Source organism: Gigantopelta aegis, chromosome 5, assembly GCF_016097555.1.
Source record: "Gigantopelta aegis isolate Gae_Host chromosome 5, Gae_host_genome, whole genome shotgun sequence".
Lineage (NCBI taxonomy): Eukaryota > Metazoa > Mollusca > Gastropoda > Neomphalida > Peltospiridae > Gigantopelta > Gigantopelta aegis.
The window spans coordinates 14545799-14566250 of NC_054703.1; the positions used below are offsets into that span (position 1 = coordinate 14545799).

Below are 20452 nucleotides of genomic sequence, written 5' to 3' on the forward strand. Positions count from 1 at the left end.
TTCCAGTCGTATGTTTGGATAACCTGAATACCTGCCAGTCTTTCGTATTCATTGTCGGATTTGTGTGTTTAGTAACTACGAGACATGATTAGAATGAACGTTCCATAGAGGTCACCTTAAAGTTGTAAATATGACCCGTTCTACGCACGGGGTAGTTTACATGGCTTCCCTACCACACCCACACATTCATATTGGTGGAGTGTAAGCATTTGAAAGAAACTATAACATATATTTTTTGGTCAAAGAAATGTTATGGAATCATTTCGATTCCACCCAGAACTTATGTGATACTGACTTTTATTCTAAATTTTAATTTTATCAATCTGTGGTATTTGTATTTTTGCACAGTTCTTTACACTGTGTTTGTATTTAATTGTTGAATTTTTATATTGATGTGTTTCATCATTGAATGTTTACATTTACCATAGTTTAACACCCATAATTCCTCCCACTCCCAACGGTAGATGCACTCAGATTAACAACTAATCGGTCGTAGGAGTGGTATACGACGAGAATCGCCAAGCAACTGGACAGTCGTAGAACTCCAGAGATTGGCGATTTGGCCAACTTCGTCATTGTCATTGGTAAGTCAGAATCTCGCATTATTACGACGAGAATCGAGTTTTTGTAAGAGCGGCTCAGACTAGCCACCAACGGGGACAGGTCGTAGAATTCCAGAGATCGGACGAGTTGCCAACCTTCGTCATTGTCAGGTTGGTAAGAGTCTGACTCTAGCATTATACGACGAGAATCGAGTTGGTAAGATCGCTCAGACTAACCAACTGGGACAGTCGTAGAACTCCAGAGCTCGGCGAGTTGTGCCAACTTTGTTTCATGTCAGTTGGTAGTTCTGAGTCTAGCCTTATACGACGTGACTCGAGTTGTAGAGGAGAGCTCAGACTAACAACTGGACAGTCGTAGAAGTCGTGAGATCGGCGAGATGGCCAATTCCGTTGTGAACGTTGGTAGTCTGGGCCTATCATTAAGTCTCACGTTGTAGTTTCAAGGTCAGTGGATATTATACATGATCATTTGATATGTGGAAGCAAATCTTCCGTACGACACCCGTATAATGAGCTGCGTGCGTGTCCAGGCAGAAAGAAACAGCTGGTTTCACCCCGGCAGTCTGCCGTGACATGATGAGAATACAAGATAAGATAATAATACATACTAGTCAAACGAATTTAAGGGTCAGACGACGTTTTCAGAATTATTTTCTATAAGTCCATTATGGTAGCTGATATTGTTACATATTAACCAAATTGGGTATAAGCAATCCAAAAATGAATTCGAATCCACTATCGTTGACATTGTTGTCGACTAGTTCTAATGTTTGTGTATATATGTGTGTGTGTGTGTGGGGGGGGGGGGGGGGGGGGGGTGGGGGGGATTTTGTATTTTTATATTTAAACATGCTTGCATTTGGACGCAAACTAGGTCCAACGCAAAAGGTGTGATGAGTGTACATTAGTTGCTTTTTCACAAATCGTTACATTTGCACGTTTTGCACGTGCGTTTCATGTCCACCACGCGCAATACCTGCACGCCGATTACGTGACAATCTGCGGACTACGACTGGAACTCTACGTGTCTGGTCAAAAGCATCTTCATAAATCAAGGCTAATATTCGTTCCTCGTATTCAGCCTTGATACATGTAGTCAAGATTACTGATATCCACTACTAGCGCCCTCTATTGGAAGAAAATTTGTAACACCGATTATGCTGCCCTTACACGATGACATCGCTGACCAATTCAACAGCATCGGTAAATATTGGTGGGGGGACAATCTTGAAAGCAATATAAAAAAATTAACCAGCCGGACACTGACGCTGCCATCTTTGTTTACAATAACAAGGGAATCTATAAGGAGCGTTGCGATTCGTTGCAATCAGATCTCATCGCATCCAGTGAAATTTAAGCATTTTGTGGCACGATTTCTTGACGAAATGTATCAAGGCTGAATACGAGGAACGAATATTAGCCTTGATTTATGAAGATGGGTCAAACCATAGGCAATCGTCTGAGAGACCACCACTCCTACCACGTCACAGAACGGCCGAACGTGACTGGTGCACTCGTCATCTGCGGTGGCAACGTGTTCAGTGGGGTCAAATTCGCAGATGAATCCAGGTTTAGTCCTCCAGTTTCAAGGACGGTCCTGTTCGTGTCTACAGACGCCACTGAGAAGGCTCCCCTGACGTCGACGTCAGACAACGTCACCGGTCCGGTGGAGGCAGCATCATGGTGTGGGGCGGCATCTCTAGCCATCACAGGACCCCTCTCTATGTGGTGGATGTCAGTATGTCTGGCAATCCGCTATTCTGAACGAATCATCCTTATCCGGCCGTTGGTTCTGGCCAGGGCCTGCAGCAGACTTGGATGGGCGGGTCAGGTTTGCACGATCCAACAATGTCAGACCACAACACACCGGGAGGGGTGGGGGACGGACTTCCTCTGCAGCTGGCAACAAGGTGTCGCCAGGGATGGATTGGGCCACAGCATATATTCTTCGCCTGAACTTGGCTCCAATAGAGGACGCTTGGGTAATGAGTTGGGCAGGCGAGTTTCGGGCTCACTCACTACGCCCATCCCCGCCAACGTGGGTTAAACGTCTTGGTGGCAGATTGATAGACCAGTTTCCCAAGACTTCTTCAGGGTGTTACTACCTAACATCACATCCCATAGACGACAAGTACGTAACATATGTGGTAAAAAATCATACCTGCAGCTATCATCAATCGACATAAACAACACCACGGATATAAATACTACCGGGTGTGTTTTGTTACCCCTCCACCCTAAAAGTGATTAAAAAAATAGGGGTCAAGCTGCTCATTTCAGAGGATAACGGGTAGCGTCTATGAGTTACCCTAGTTCCGCCAACAAAAATTGAGTAGTTTTTTGATACCAGTACTTCCCATACATATTTTCAAGCACAGGGCTTCGTTAACACAGTGGTATTACTAGATGAAATAAAATTGCATTACAAATTTTTGCGCCCAGATGAAACTTTAAAAAAAAAACCCAACATGCTCACATTTATCACCAATCACAGGACTTGTGGTGTTCACTTCTCTATCAAACGTTCGCTGCACCTCGAACTTTGATCCCAGCCGGGACGTTATTTGGTTTAGTACTACCTATAGGCGGTCTGATCGACAGCATGAGACAACGAATGTTGCGTGGGATCGAATGTTTTCCCCGCGCCGGGTGTGGGATACTCGCGTATTAAGGCGGATGTGTTTAGTGCTAAACGTCATGTTTGACCCCCCTCAACCACTTTGACAGCATGACTCACTTGTATACAGGGACGTATATTTATATTTTCTTTCTGTGAATATGGGACAATAAATAAAATGTTGGATGTAGTTTACATCACCAATGTAGATCAAAGAACTAGGGGAGAGCCTAAACTGGAGTGTGTGTGTTGGCTGCCGCGTTTTGAACAACCGTTCAAAATTATTTTGAATTAGTCGGGTACTCTTATTACTCGCGACATTAGTTAAATATATTAAATATAAATATAACCCTTAAGACACACTTGTGGTTCCTTTAGAGGGTCGCTGGTCCCATATAATTATACGTCATAGCATTAAAGGGAACAATCCTAAAGGGACATTCCTGGATTTTTGCCGGATTGTAAGATGTTTTCCGGACAAATAAATATTTTCTAACGATTTAACTTACATATTAAATATATTTTTCCTTGTTTAGAATATCATTGTTTGTATATTCATTGTGTTTCTGGTCGCCTGTAATAGGTGTAAGAAGCTAAAACTGTATTTGTTGTCTTCTAATAATTTAGTCTCAATTACAAAAACAAAACAACATATTTTAGGATAATAAATATGAAAGTTGATAACCTATTACAAAATATTAGACCGATAAGAAACACGTTTAGATAGTGAACCAAGCGCACTAAATATTTTATACAGAAAATTATATGTGGATATGTAATTACAATCGTTTTTTACAAGGGGCTGCAAGTGAAGGTCAATATTTGACGGAATAATTTCAAAAAACCACGTTGTCGCCATCTTGATATTATTAGTGTAGTTTGTCATAATGCCCGTAGGAACTGCATTTGGAGCGGTTCCTGAATTTAATAACAATGGCGGAAAGATAACTTGTGTTATGATACCCGGCTACCCATTATTTAAAACTAATTTGAATATTCATGACTACGAAGGAGGATAAACCATACCCCGATATATATCGCACGATTCTATATGGTGTGTTGCGTTCGAATCTCCTCTTGGGAATATATTTATCTTAACCATTTGGGAGGTTGGGGAGGGGGCTGCAATTCCGGACATTTAAAACGTTTGGCTTTGGGGAGGTGGGAGGGCTGGCACTTCCGACAGGTTAAAGAACGTTTGGATGTGGGGAGGAGTGGGAGGGGGGGGGGGGCGGCACTTCCGGACAGTTGGAGAAAGGGAAAACGGTAATCTAGGAAGTTGTTGTTGGTGTGGGGGGCTGCACTTCCGGACAGTTTTGTTTATTAAACGTTTGGATTTGGGGGTGGGAGGGCTGCCACCTTCCGACAGTTAAACACGGTTTGGATTTGGGAGGTGGGAGGGGGCGGCACTTCCGGGACAGTTAAACACGTTTGGATTTTGTTTTAAAACGAAATTTGATCAATTCTGAAATCGTAGTCTTAAAAGAAAATCCAGGGGGACATTTTTGTTCCATTTCTTCTCTCGTCCCTCTTTTTTTTCTCTCCTTTTCTTCTCTCTCCTCCTCGCTCTCTCTTTTTTTTTTTTTCTTTCTCCTTTTTTCTTTCTTCCTTCTTCCTCTCTCTCTCCTCGGTCTCCTCCCCTTCCTCTCTTCTCTTTTCCTCCTCTTCCTCTTTTCTTCTCTCTCTCTCCCCCCTCTTTCTCCTTCTTTTCTCTCCGTTACCTTCCTCTCTTTTCCCCCCTCCCCACTCTCGTCCTCTTCCTTCCTTCCTCCATACTTTCTCGTTTTCCCGGATCTCTCTCCTCCCCCTCCCCTCTCCCTTTTCTCACCTCTCCCTCCTCCCTCTCTTCTTCTTCTCTCTCTTCCATCTCTCCTCTTGTCCCCCCCCAATCTCCTCTCTTCCTCTCTCCTTTTCTCGTTCCCCTCTTCTCTATTCCCCTCTTCTTTCCCCCTCTTCTCTCTTTCCCATCCCTTTTCCTTTCTCTCTCTTTCTCCTCTTCTTCACTCAACCCTTTTCCCTTCTCCCCCATTTCCTCATCAAATTTTCTTTTTCCCTCCCTCCTCCCTTTTCCAGTTTTTTTATCTATATTATCTGTTCTATCTATATTAAATATATTCATATATATCCATATTATATATTATATCATTATATAACTCGATCCCTTTTTCCACTTCTCTTTGTTTTGATTCCTTCCCCTTCCTTACCAGTTCTTCCTCCTCTTCTCTTTCTACCCTTTTATTTTGTGACGGGGGAAAAACCTGTCAGAGAATTATTCCACCGAGGGTGTTTTCGATCCTTCTTTTTTCCATTCTTTTTCAGGCCCCATACCTCTTTTTTTTTTTTAGATCCTTTGCACCTCAGGCGAGGACTCTACCGACTGAGCTAGGTATACCATCTTCTTGAAATATTTCAGGGCTTCATTTTTTCGGTTTCGTTTCTAAACTTCCTTAGGACAGTTCCAAAATCGAAAATCGAAAAAACAGGGGGCATCTGATCTTCAAACAAGGGGAAAACTTCACAAACAAACAAAACAAAACGCCCACAAAGTCCCCCCTTCCTCCCTCCCTCCCTCCCAAACAATCCAAGACCAGGCTACATATTTTTCGAAGCTAACCATAGCGCTACAATATCGTAAAAGTGTCGTAGATATTGACGTCACACGAGGCAAGCCATTTCGAAACCGAGGATGTTTTTATAATTTCTAGCGCTAAGATAGCTTCGAAACTCTGGGCCGCTGACCCTCTTTTCCATGAAATTTCAAATTATACTCCTTTTTTTACTTCCCACTCTTCCACGACCCCCCCCCCCCTGTACTCAATTTAGGACCATCCCTTATTTTGTACCAACCGGGGCTCTATATCATTCGGGCTATTGTGAACTCTCTTCCTACGTTTGGACTACGGCCCACTACAGGTCACGATATTCTTCATCTTTTTATTATTTCGGCGTTCTTCCTCTTGGGTGGGGGGGGGCTTACATTCTGGCACTCCTTTTTTTAGCAATATATACTCTTCAAAAAAAAAGTTTTTAGTCATTTTTATTGTTTGAATTTGCGATTTACTGATAAAAACCCCATCAACTTTAATATTTCACGTCTGACCCCAATCGTCCTCTCAAGATCTTTGGTGGTCATAAAACCTACTGTAATACTGAACTACCGGTTGTAATGTTTGCTTAATTGATTCACTATTATCATATAATCATTCCCCACAGCTAATAAACCTTACAATTTTGGCAATTGTAAATTCTTATTAGAGTTCCACTACTTTTTTTAAAGAGTATACATAAATAGTATCTCCCCGGGTCAAAGTGCGGGGTCTTGCAACGTAGGATCGAATCACCTCAGTGGAGCCAGTCTGTCTGTCTGTCTGTCTGTCTGTCTGTCTCTGTCTCTCTCTCTGTCTCTCTCTCTCTCTCTCTCTCTCTCTCTCTCTCTCTCTCTCTCTCTCTCTCTCTCTCTCTCTCTCTCTCTCTCTCTCTCTCTCTCTCTCTCTCTCTCTCTCTTTAACCAATAACAACTAACCATTAGTCCACTGCCCTAGACAAACAGCCCAGATAATTGAGGGGTATGCTCAGGAAAACGTGCTTGAACCTTAACTGAATGTAAGTGCAAAACAAAATGTGTATGTGTGAAGGCTCTTGGTTACAATAACCTTTGATAGGAACGACAGATTCATTAAAACTGTAAGTATTTGTGTTTTACATGTTTTGAATTACCACCCAATAGCCGATGTATTTCAATTACCACCCAATAGCCGATGTATTAAAATTACCACCCAATAGCCGATGTATTACAATTACCACCCAATAGCCGATGTATTACAATTACCACCCAATAGCCGATGTATTTCAATTACCACCCAATAGCCGATGTATTACAATTACCACCCAATAGCCGATGTATTACAATTACCACCCAATAGCCGATGTATTACAATTACCACCCAATAGCCGATGTATTACAATTACCACCCAATAGCCGATGTATTACAATTACCACCCAATAGCCGATGTATTTTTCGTACTGGGGTGTCATTCATTTATGTATTTTGCATTAGCAAATGATGTTGTAAAATCGAGATTGCTATTGTAATATAACCTAAGGTTAAACAGATTGTGTTTACTGGTTTCTACGTATGTTCACAACGCAGTGGTCAGTCAGTTAGAATTGCAGTCAGCTGTTACTACTAAAATCAATAGTCTTTATGGATGAACGTTTCCATGGTATTAAGATATTAGATATCGGTTACAGGTGAATAAATCGTGTGCTCGTTTGAAACCCGTATTTCAAGATTCTTCTTCTTCTTCTTCTTCTTTTTCTTCACTACCACCACCACCATAATCATCATCATCATCATCATTATTATCATCACCACCATCGTCATCATCATCATTATGATTATCACGATCATCATCATAATTATCATAGTCATCATTATCGTCATCATCATCATCACCACTACCACCACCACCTTCATCTTCATCATCACCACCACCATCATCATCATAATCACCACCACCACCACCATCATCATCATCATCACCATCATCATCATTTCATCATCACCACTACCACCACCACCTTCATCTTCATCACCACCACTACCATCATCATCATAATCACCAGCACCATCATAATCATCAGCATCATCACCGTCATCATCATTTCATCATCATCGTCATAATAATCGTCGTCATCATTCGTATCATCATCATCAGCATCGTCGTCGTCACTATTATTATTATTATTATTTATTTACAAAAATACATATTTTGTTCTAAATCTGATGCCACGGACCTTTAGACTGATTATTCTATTGATGGAATCGTGACATTAAACCTACATGTTATTAACTAGTACCAACCGTTATACGAAGAAACCCGATGCCCCTGTGCAAAACGAAGCCGAATTGTATTTTCTTGTGGTGACGTAGAGGAAAGTGTCATATTTACTTTTTTCTGACACCCAATAGCCGATGTGAATTTGTGTGCCTGGGTGTCGTTAAACATTCATTCGTTCATTCATTCATTCATTCATTCATTAGAAGAGTGTGCGTGCACTCATGACACGATCAACCCCGTTCGAATTCAATATGGACTTGAATAATATCAATTTTTTTGTTTTTTACTTCGACCTGGGTAAAATTTCCCAACCGTTTGTTGCTAACGTTGTTTATTTTTTATTTTGTTTTTTGTTGTTTTTGTTTACGCTGCCCATTGAACGGAATTACCACTTCAGGAACTAGTTAAAACATTTAGCGAAAATCAGCTGGATTAACCCAGGCTTCTCCATTTGAGAATGGAGAAAGAAGGAAAGAAAGAACGAATGAACGAAAGAAAGAACGAAAGAAAAGAAAGAAAGAAAGAAAGAACGAAAGAAAGAAAGAAAGAAAGAAAGAACGAAAAAAAAGAAAGAAAGAACGAAAGAAAACGAAAGAAAAAAGAAAGAAAGAACGAAACAAAAGAAAAAAGAAAGAAAAGAAAAGAAAGAAAGAAAGAAAGAAAACAGAGAAAAAAGTGTTTTATTTAAAGGGACACACCCTAGTTACGTTTATTTGTTAACCATTACGGCATTGTTTTTCGCTATTAAACCCCATTTTTCACAAATAAAATTGCACTTTACTTACATTTTATTATTTAGAATACACATTTCCATTCACCTGAAGTGCTTTTTGGTAATCCTGATGTTTGTAAAACCACGAAATGCATTTTTTTGCATTTTTTCACAAAACGTGTTGTCGAGAAAAAACCGTTAAGCAAGCGAGGTTCAATCTATTTTTAGAGGGGATATTTCCATTTCAATGTCACAGACGTTGGTATATCACGTGACCGTTATCATTTTGGTTCGGTTTGTTTTCTCGTGCACGGTTCGCGCAATAAACATCCGATTTGTTGTTGTTCATTTGTGAGATTTTTCTTCACAGTTCGTGAACATTTTCAGTAACAATAAAGTTCAGACAAGTAAGTGTCTCAATACAAAACGTTACAAACCCTTAAACAAATAATTTTGCTAAGTCTTACGATATGTGGAGAGGGGATATAGAGGCACTGATTTTCCGTTTCAGATTTTTCCCTTTTCCGTTTCATAATGTTACAAATTCCGGGTTTTTCTGTTTCAGTATTAAACAAATTCTGTTTTTGTTTCACACACACACACACACACACACACACACACACACACACACACACACACACACACACACACACACACCGCAATTAATTGCTGGTGTAAAATAAGTATGCAATGAGGTAAAACATGTCAGTAGTTTGTATTTATTTTTGGTTTAAATTTAAACACGAATACGCCACGACACAGACTTCGGACATTTTCGGTTTTCTTTACGATATGATCGGGAAAATAATTACAAACGATCACACTTCCCTTGTATAATTTATTTTGAACAAAGCCTGGCATACAATATGCAATTACTGCATTCCTTTGTGAGATCGGAAATATGGCAATGCCGCAAATGTTAAAAATTAATAAGCAAACATAACATATCTTTCACTTGAGTAAATATCGGACAATTTTAGCTCACAATGTTCGGTTTTTCCCGTTAAATCGCCGGGAATAAGCGAAGAAAACACGACTGGTAAAACGTCTAGATACTCTACATTTGGCGTAACATACAAAGGTACTAGTGTCGTAGCGTAGCACAGGCAGATGTCGGTGTCCATAGTTTCTAGTTCGAAAAATAATTTTTAATTAATCAAATGCGCTATTTAAAGTTAAATAATGTTTTGGAAAAAAATTGGGAATTCCGTTTCAGATAGGTATTTCCGCGATTCCGTCCGCGATTCCGGAAAATCAGTGCCTCTAGGGATAAGACCAGGACAGAACAGTTGGAACATGTCCAGGAGACGTGAAACGAACGCACCCCAAAGTCTGTGAAATTTGTCGTGACGTAGGCATTGTTGTGCTTCGAGCGACATCTACCGGTGACATCAGAATACTAACTTTCAAAATTATTTCAAGCAATTGGGACATGGGGATTCCCATGGTATTTATCGATATAAAACCTGCTTTTTCACTCAATTTGATAAAAACGTGATCTAAGTGTGTTACAGGTTTGTAGATTAACCAAATTATAATTTATTTTCGCTGGATGGAACTAGGGTGTGCGGCTTTAACGACGCACTCAACACTTTCTTTATTATGGTTATAAGGCGTCGGAAATATTATAATTACGGTAGGCTACACAGATATAATTAGAGAGGAAACCCGATGCCGCCTTTCCATAGACTACTGTTTTCCATAGACTACTGTTTTCCATAGACTACTGATTTCCATAGACTACTGTTTTCCATAGACTACTGTTTTCCATAGACTACTGATTAATTAGCAGCAAGAGATCTTTTGTATGCACCATCCGTCAGACAGGATAGCACATACCACGACCTTTGTTACACCATCTGTGGAGCAGTGGCTGGGACGAGAAATAGCCTTATGGACCCGCCGACGGGGATCGATCCTAAATCAACCGCACATCAGGCGAACGCTTTATCACATGGTTGTGTCTCTTCACCTGGTCATTTTGTGGATGGACATAACTAGAGCACATTGATTTATTAATCATCGGCTATTGGGTGTCAAACATTTGATAAGTTTGACGTATAGTCTTCGAGAGAAAACGCGCTTAAAAATCATTAGTAGCAAGGTATCTTTTATATGCAAGTTGTGGTACATTGGATGGAACGAGAAAACAAAACAATGAGTTGAATGGATTAGTCGCGGTGCACTGGCTGGAACGGGAAATAGCCTGGCTGGATACAAATCAGTGAGCTACTTTGTCATTATTATACGTAGATATAACTTGCCCACGCCAACAGCTGGTATATCAGCAGTGTTAAAGTGAAATTACGATAAACGGATACACAAGTAGATATAATGATTCTGGTCACTTCGACAGCTGCTGCGCCACAACTGTTAAATGGACTAGCCTCAGTTTGCAGCCATTGTAAGATGTTTGCGATAACAGAGCCTTAAAGGGACAGTCCTGAGTTTGCAGCCATTGTAAGATGTTTGCGATAACAGAGCCTTAAAGGAACTGTCCTGAGTTTGCAGCCATTGTAAGATGTTTGCGATAACAGAGCCTTAAAGGAACAGTCCTGAGTTTGCAGCCATTGTAAGATGTTTGCGATAACAGAGCCTTAAAGGAACAGTCCTGAGTTTGCAGCCATTGTAAGATGTTTGCGATAACAGAGCCTTAAAGGGACAGTCCTGAGTTTGCAGCCATTGTAAGATGTTTGCGATAACAGAGCCTTAAAGGAACTGTCCTGAGTTTGCAGCCATTGTAAGATGTTTGCGATAACAGAGCCTTAAAGGAACAGTCCTGAATTTGCAGCCATTGTAAGAAGTTTGCGATAACAGAGCCTTAAAGGGACGGTCCTGAGTTTGCAGCCATTGTAAGGGGGGGGGGGGGGGGGGGGTGGTAACATACATGTTGATACCAGGCATTATACCAATGCAAAAAGTTCCGTGTCAAAGTTCGGGGTGCACCGTCAAATTTTACGGAGTAAAATTAGTTGCGTCTTTGATTGGCAGTAATATGTGACATTGATTACTTGTTAAATACTATTATCCATTGCCAATAAATAAATACACTTTTATTTGTTATACAGTAATTTTGCAGTATTTACAACGAGATGTTGAAATCAGTGCAAAATGGATTTTTGTTGTTGTTGTTGTTTAACGACACCACTGGAGCATATTGATGAAATAATCATCGCTATTCGCCGTCAGACATTTGGTAATTCTGACTCATAGTCATCAGAGGACAATTATTGTCTGGCGTTATTTTGATTATTTAGCTATATGGTTTAACATGTCGGCAAGACAAATTCGTTGTAGAAGCATCTCTCGGGGTATATATGGCTTTTTATGTACCCTGTGTGCTCTTTTACCCCCTCGCCTTCGGCTCGGGGTAAAAGAACACACAGAGGGTACATAAAAAGCCATATACCCCTCGTGATGCTTCTACAACTTATATTATCTAGCGTAAGTAACAACTGATTTTAAATAACACTTCATTTTTTGTACTGCAAGTTAATTGATAAATCACATGTTTACAAAATAATCAATAAAAATAAATGCAATAATCATAAAAATCAAATGAAACATAATAAAAAAAAAAAAATCGAAATGCATGATTTTTGTGATTTTTTTTGCAGTGATTTAAATCATGATTTAAATCAATGATTTAATTTAAATCAAACAACTCTGGAGGAAATCCGCTACATTTTCCTATTAGCAGCAAGGGATCGTTTTATGCACTTTCTCACACAGGAAAGCACACAACACGGGCTTTGACCAGTTGTGGAGCACTGGCTGGAACGAGAAAAAACTCAGTTGATTGCATCAACCGAGGCGGTTTGATCCTGCGACGCAAGCACCTCAGGTAGCACTCTACCGACTGGGATAAATTCCGCCCCTTTTCAGCAAAAATGAGGGTTGCTAATAAAAACATTTACAAACTTCTTAAATGGTACATGACGACCTATTTTCTTGAAGATAGATTAAATGGTACATGACGACCTATTTTCTTGAAGATAGATTAAATGGTACATGACGACCTATTTTCTTGAAGATAGATTAAATGCGATATGCCCCACTTTTTATTGGTGTGGGCGGGACATAGCCCAGTGGTAAAGCACTCACTTGATGCGCGGTCGGTTCAGGATCGATCCCCGTCGGTGGGCTATTTCTCGCTCCAGCCAGTGCTCCACGACTGGTATATCAAAGACCGTGGTATGTGCTGTTCTGTCAGTGGGATGGTCGTTAATAATATACTACTCAAAAGAATTTAAGGGTCAAAAATTTATAACCAAATAAGTTTCAGAGTGTATTAGATTGCTGATGTAAACTACACCAAATTTTTTATTTATTGTTCCATATTTACAAAAAACCACAAATAAACGTCATTGTATACAAGAAAGTCACATGACATGCTGTCAAAGTTGAAGGTTGTCAAACATGGATTTTACACATTAGAACATTCGTTTAATAGTGTGTGAATCCACCCCTGGCGCGAATACACTCGACACATCGTTGCCTCATGCTGTTGATCAGACGTCTGAAGAACTCTTGGGGAATGGCCTGCCACTCTGCCATAAGAAGTTGACCCAGATCATGAAGGTTGGCCGGAGGGGCATGGTTATCCCGAACTCTCCTGCCTAATTCGTCCCACGCGTGCTCTATTGGGGCCAAGTCAGGCGAATATGCTGGCCAATCCATCCTGGCGATACCTTGTTGTCTGAAAAAAGTCCGTTACCACCCTGGCGCGGTGGGGTCTGGCATTGTCATCCTGCAGAACTGCCCCGCCGCCAATCTGCTGAAGGCCTGGGAGAACCAACGGCCGGATAATCTCATTCAGATAGCGGATTCCATTCAGATTGCCATCCACCACATAGAGGGGGGTCCTGTGGTGGATAGAGATGCCGTTGACGTTGTCTAACGTTAACGTCAGCAAAGCGCTCCCCAGGACGTCTGTAGACACGAACCCGACCGTCGTTGAACTGGAGACTAAACCTGGACTCATCAGTGAACATCACTCGACCCCACTGAACACGTTGCCACCGCAGATGAAGTGTGCACCAGTGACGTCTGGCCGTTCTGTGACGTGGTAGGAGTGGTGGTCGAACAGCCTGGCGACGGCAGCGTAGATTATTGGCTCTCAGAAGATTGCGTATGGTTTGCTCAGACACTCGAGTTCCAGTCGCAGTCCGCAGATTGTCACGTAGTCGGCGTGCAGTGGTTGTGCGTTGACGTAGAGCCATATTGGTGATGTAACGGTCCTCTCTATTTGTAGTGCTTCGGGGTCTTCCCGAAAGTGGACGATTTCGAACAGAATTCGTTGCTTGGTACCGTTGCCACAGTCGGCCAACGACACTCTGACTGACACCAAGTCTCAGAGCAACATTTCTTTGCGTATTGCCATCCTGAAGCCAAGCAATAGCCCTTCCTCGATCTTCGATAGTCAGTTGCAGTGGTACCATTGTCGAATTTGGAGTATGCACCGTACACGAACGCAATCTCCAATTATACGGAAATTCAGCATTGGGAACATGGAATACACGTGCAAAGCGTGCAAATGAAGCGCTTTGTGAAAAAGCAAGTTATGGGCACTTAGCAGACCTTTCGCCCTAATTACGTGCAAATGTGAGCATGTTTTCGCCATTAGAACTAGTCGACAGTGTCAATGACAGTGGATTTTAATTCATTTATGGGTTGCTTAGACCCACTTTCGTCAACATGGAACAATACCATGCGTGACATTATGGTCTAGCTAATATAATTGACATTCAGAAAATAATGTCGAAAATATTCTTTTGAGTAGTATATAATAATAATGATGATAATAATGATAATAATAATGATAATAATGATAATAATAATGATGATAATAATGGAAATAATAATAATAATAATAATAATAATAATGATAATAATAATAATGATAATAATAATAATAATGATGATGTTAACATTATCGGCAATAGGAATTGATTTGGTACAGTAGAACCTATGACGTGTCCACATCAACAGCTGATATGCTGGCACTCCTAAACATAAATAACGGTAAACGCTGATTAATATCATTTATATTTTAAAGGGACATTCCTGAATTTGCTGCATTGAAAGATGTTTCCGACTAATAAAACATTTCTAAGATTAAACTTACATATTAAATATATTTTCGTATTTACAATATCAGTGTCTGTATATTCGGTGTGTTTCTTGTCGTCTTAATATTTGTAAGAAGCTCAAACTGGATTTTGTCTTCAAATAATTTCGTACGTACTAAAAAAAATTATTAGGAAATAAAATGAAATTTAACCTAATACAAATATTAGAACGATCAGACACATGTTTAATATACAGCCACTAATATTGTATGGAGAAAAATATATTTGATATGCAATTACACTCGTTAAAAAGTCTCTGTTAGTCAAAAACATCTTTAAAATTGTAGCAAACTCAGGAATGTCCCTTTAAGAAACCGTTAACATTATCGGTAACATGTATTGATTTGTGGAACCTATGACGTGTCCACATCAACAGCTGGTATGCTGGCACTCCTAAATGTAAATAACGTTTTTTACGGCGACAAGATTAGTCTCCCTTAAATCAACACGGCGTCACAGCTGGTCGTATCTACTTAATAACGTTAGAGTAAAGAAGGTCACAAAGGCCGAGTCGGTGAGAGGAATGAGTGCGGTCTTAGCTCAGTCGGTTGAGTGCTCGCCTGAGGTGCCATGCGTTGCAGGATCGAACCACCACGGTGGAGCGTAGCCCGAGTACTCTGACAGTAAGAGAGCTAGACGGACATTTGGACACATTTTCAGAGTACTCTGGCTAGGTGGAGCATTGCCCAGAGGTAAAGCGCTCGCTTGATGCGCGGTCGGTTTGGAATCGATCCCCGTTGGTGAGCCCATTGGGCTATTTCTCGTTCCAGCCAGCGCACCACGACTGTTATATTAAAGGCTGTGGTATATGCTGTTCTGTCTGTCGGATGATGCATATAAAAGATCTCTTGCTACTAATGGAAACATGAAGCGGGTTTCTTCTCTAAAATGACCAAATGTTTGACATCCAATAGCCGATGATTAACAAATGAATGTGCTCTAGTGGTTTCGTTAAACAAAACAAACAAAACCTCGGTGGATCCATTCAACTGACTGTTTTATCATCCCATCCAGTGCACCACAACTGGTAAAACTCCGTGGTAAAGGAAAGAAGGAAATGTTTTATTTAACAAAGCACTCAACACATTTTATTTACGGTTTCTTTTATCTTTTCGATTACCATTATGTAAAATATTTTCTGTTTGATTTCCGCAAAAAAGAGGTAATCTGGTTAACAGCAATGGACCTTTTATATGCACCATCCCACAGACAGGGTAGTACATACCACGGCCTTTGATATACCAGTCGTGGTACACTGGCTGGAATGAGAAATAGCCCAATAGGCTCACCGACGGTGATCAATCCCAGACCGACCGCGCATAGAGCGGGCGCTTTACCATTGGGTTACGTGGGCTACGTCCCGCCCCAAAATCCGTGGTATGCGCTTTCCTGTTTGTGGAAAAATGTAGCGGGTTTCCTTTGATGACTACGTCCCAGAATTACCTGATGTTTGACATCCAGTAACTGATGATTACTTAATCAATGTGCTCTATTGATGTCGTTAAAAGAAAACAAACTTTAACTTCAATGAGAGAGGTAGGCGCATAGGTAGGGGGTGGGGGTGGTCGTCTGGCGTCAAGTTGTAAGTGCGCTCAGACTAGCAACTGGAAATTGTATTGTATGTGCCATCTTGACCGGAACTTGTGGTTTGGGATCGATTCCCGTCAATGGGCCCATTAGGTCATTTCTCGCTCCAGCACCACGGCTGGTACATCAGAGGCCTTGGTATGTGCTATCCTGTCTAAGGTATAGTGAATATAAAAGATCCCTTGCTGCTAATCGAAAAGAGTAACCCATGAAGTGGTGACAGCGGATTTTCTCCCTCAATATCTGTGTGGTCCTTAACCATATGTCTAACGCCATATAAATAAAGGATAATAAACAAGTTACCTGTTATTATCAAATGTATGTCGTGACAAGTGAAAATTATTTCACGAAAGACATAAATTTGATAATAACTGGTACCGAGTTTGGTATTCTATTTATTACCGCAGATATTTTTATTTTTATTTTTAAAGCCTTTGTTTTCGATATAGCCTACATCGGCTACACGTCCATGTATATAGAAACGACGTAAACTACTTTACTGTTCTGGGTATTGCTTTAACTTTGTATTTTATTCACGGTTCACAGATAATTTTCAAAAACCAAAGTTCTATATATTCTGTAAAAACAAAATCTATAATGAAGTGCATTAAACTACAATTAAATATGATTTTATTACAAGTTTAACACTGAAAACAGAAAGACGTAAACGCAAACGCTTTAAACTACATGACGTCATTGTGTGTGTTTTGCCAAATCGTGATGACGTCATATTTAGTACCGACACGGTGATTGGTTTGTTGGCATCAAATCGTCCAATAGTAGTGTACGTTAAACCAATGCATGGAATTATGATTTTTATTTTCCCCATTATGAGTGACTGCTGGGGGTAATAATCGTAAATAAAATGTGTCGAGTGCGTCGATACATACTAGTAATCATTTCCTCTAAATGGGGAATTCCCTGTTTATTTTTACTGCAATTAATGCCATTTTATTACTGATGTCATGTTTGATTTACAAATTACGTCATGTCGTATTTGAAACATTACACAAGATTACCGCAGAGTATGACTCTTAAAGTAAATCCATGAAAGGCGGATTAATAGTTTTAAGAAATTAAAAACCACTTTTGTGAAAAAGTATATATTCTTGCGCAAAATAAAACTCGTTCAATAAAAAGAAAGAAATGTTTTATTTAACGACGCACTCAACACATTTCATTTACGGTTATAAGACGTCAGACATATGGTTAAAGACCACACAGATATTGAGAGACGAAATCTGCTATCGCCACTTCATGGGCTACTATTTACGATTAGCAGCAAGGTATCTTTTATATGCACCATCCCACAGACAAGGTACCGTAGTACATACCACAGCCTTTGATACTCCAGTCGTGGTGCACTGGCTTGAACGAGAAATAGCCCAATGGGCCCACTGACGGGGATCGATCCCACACCGACCGCGCATCGAGCGAGCGCTCTACCACTGAGCTACGTCCCGCCTCTTTCAATAAATAGGAATCGAAAACAACGTATGTGAAGTTCTGTATATATGTATCACAACTGTATCACTGCAGAAAACAGAATTGAAATGATCTCAAAATTCAAATCTGCATATTTCAGATGATGACCACGTCGCAAAGGACCTCGCAAAGAAAGTGCGCGTCCTCTGTTGGGTGATGACGTCACCAAACACCCTGCAGAAGAAGGCCCGGGTTGTCAAGGAGACCTGGGGCAAGCGATGCAACGTCATGCTTTTCTTCAGCTCCGTCTCCAACTCCACGTTCCCTGTTATAGGACTGAACGTCTCCGAGGGGCGGGAACACCTGACGGCGAAAACCATGCAGGCGTTTTACTACATCTACCAGCACCACCTGAACGACGCTGATTGGTTCATGAAGACGGACGATGACACCTACGTCATCGTGGAAAACCTACGCTACTTCCTGTCTTCCCAGAATTCCTCGCGCCCAGTCTTCTTCGGCCACCATTTTAAGACGATTGTCAAACAGGGGTATTACAGCGGAGGAGGGGGTTATGTTTTGAGCAAAGAGGCTCTGACAAGATTCGGAATAAAGGGAAAGAATGATTCGAAATTGTGTCGCACGGACGGGGGAGCGGAAGACGCGGTTATGGGGATCTGCATGCAGAACCTGGGGGTGAAGACGGGCAATTCGACAGATTCGTTGGGACGCACGAGGTTCCACTGTTTCGACCCTGAGACACATCTGTTTGGAGGGTTCCCCGACTGGTATTATCACTATGACGCCAACGGCGTGAAAAAGGTAAGAAAGTTAAAAGTTAAAGTAAAAGTAAAGTTTGTTTTATTTAACAACGCCACTAGAGCACATTGATTTTTTTATCTTATCATCGGCTATTGGACGTCAAACATATGGTCATTCTGACACTGTTTTTAGAGGAAACCCGCTGTCGCCACATATGCTACTCTTTTACGACAGGCAGCAAGGGATCTTTTATTTGCGCTTCCCACAGGCAGGATAGCACAAACCATGGCCTTTGTTGAACCAGTTATGGATCACTGGTCGGAGCAAGTGGTTTACATCTACTCAATGAGCCTTGCGGAGCACTCACTCAGGGTTTGGAGTCGGTATCTGGAATAAAAATCCCATGCCTCGACTGGGATCCGATTCCAGTACCTACCAGCATGTAGACCAATGACCTAACCACGACGCCACCGAGGCCGGTCAAGTTAAAGTTAAAGGGGCATTCCAGAGTTTTCGGCAGAATTGGCAGAATTTTGAAAATAGCAATTAGTAAAAAAGTTAATAGAATAAATAAAAAAGAAAGAAAAAGGTTACAAGCCAAAAATAAAAAAATATTGACTGCTCGGCCGAATATTTATATAATTTGGAGCATTTTAGAAGGACAGTCCAAAATTAAATAAGAGAAAGAAGAGAGGATCGGACTATTTAATAATATTTAAAAAAAAAAGTAATTTCGACATAAAATTTTGAACGCAGATCTATAAATTTAAAGTCCGATCGATATGTCCACGCAAGTGGCCTCGTTAAGGCCGTTTGGGTGCACAGCTTACAGGGACGAGATGGGTTGCATCCGTCAAGAAAACTTTAGATTTGCATTTACCATAGTTTGACACCCAATAGCCGATGTATTTTTCGTGCTGGGGTGTCGTTAAACATCCATTCATTCATTCATTCATTCATGATCATCACATTGTTTTTTTTGTGTTGCATTTACCATAGTTTGACGCCCAATAGCCGATGTATTTTTCGTGCTGGGGTGTCGTTAAACATTCATTCATTCATTCCGTCAAGAAAACCCCAAGATTGACAGTCGATAGACGTTGAAAGTGTAGTGCTGTGCTGAAATACAAATCTTAAGAAGCCGGATCCATCTGAACGACAGAGAGAGAGAGTATCAGACTAGGGTATAGTCCAGTCGTCAAGGGTTGGTATAGTGGTGCGGACGGGCCCGACTCCGGAGGATACGAGATGGTATCACTATAAAGCAAGGTAAAGTCTAGAAAAAGAGTAGTAGGAGCCGACCCCGCTTCCTATTTCTTCTTAGAGTGGGGCGGTCAATCTTCCAGTGCTGCTAGGACAGGCTCGAACATGTAGAGACTAAACGCGAACAACCGTGGCATTCTGCAGAATGGCCGTCATACGAGTCACGAAAAAAAACAAGTCGACAGTCAGACGGAGAAATGACGTGGAGACAAGGAATCGCGCTGAAAAAGAATGCAACGTGGTAGTGCAGTTCCAATGGCCGCATACATCCCAGTAGAAAACTTCATTTCGCTGACAAAAACAACGAAATGAAGGACCCCCAAGTCCAGCACACGAAAGCACATGCAATGTGCACAAACGAAACAAACACGTCTTACCGTGTAGAGCTCCAGACTGGGAATGTTGGTAGTTGAATGTCATTTATATGTACCATCCTACAGACTCCCCCCCCCCCCCAAAAAAAAAAAGAAAAAAGAAAAGAAGAACGAAACAACAATAAACAAATAAAATATGAAACAAAAGAGAAGTCAAATGATGTCGCAATTCAAGG

General features: G+C 40.9%; 1 protein-coding gene across 4 annotated transcripts in view; it reads left to right on the forward strand.

Moving 5' to 3' along the window:
• Positions 1 to 20452, forward strand: part of LOC121373291 (glycoprotein-N-acetylgalactosamine 3-beta-galactosyltransferase 1-like) — a 45272-nt gene that overhangs the window by 21937 nt on the left and 2883 nt on the right. For all 4 annotated transcript variants that reach the window (XM_041499827.1, XM_041499824.1, XM_041499826.1 and 1 more), the window contains exon 3: positions 18038 to 18699. In XM_041499827.1, the coding sequence (XP_041355761.1) occupies positions 18038 to 18699 (662 nt within the window). The remainder of the gene's footprint in view (positions 1 to 18037; positions 18700 to 20452) is intronic.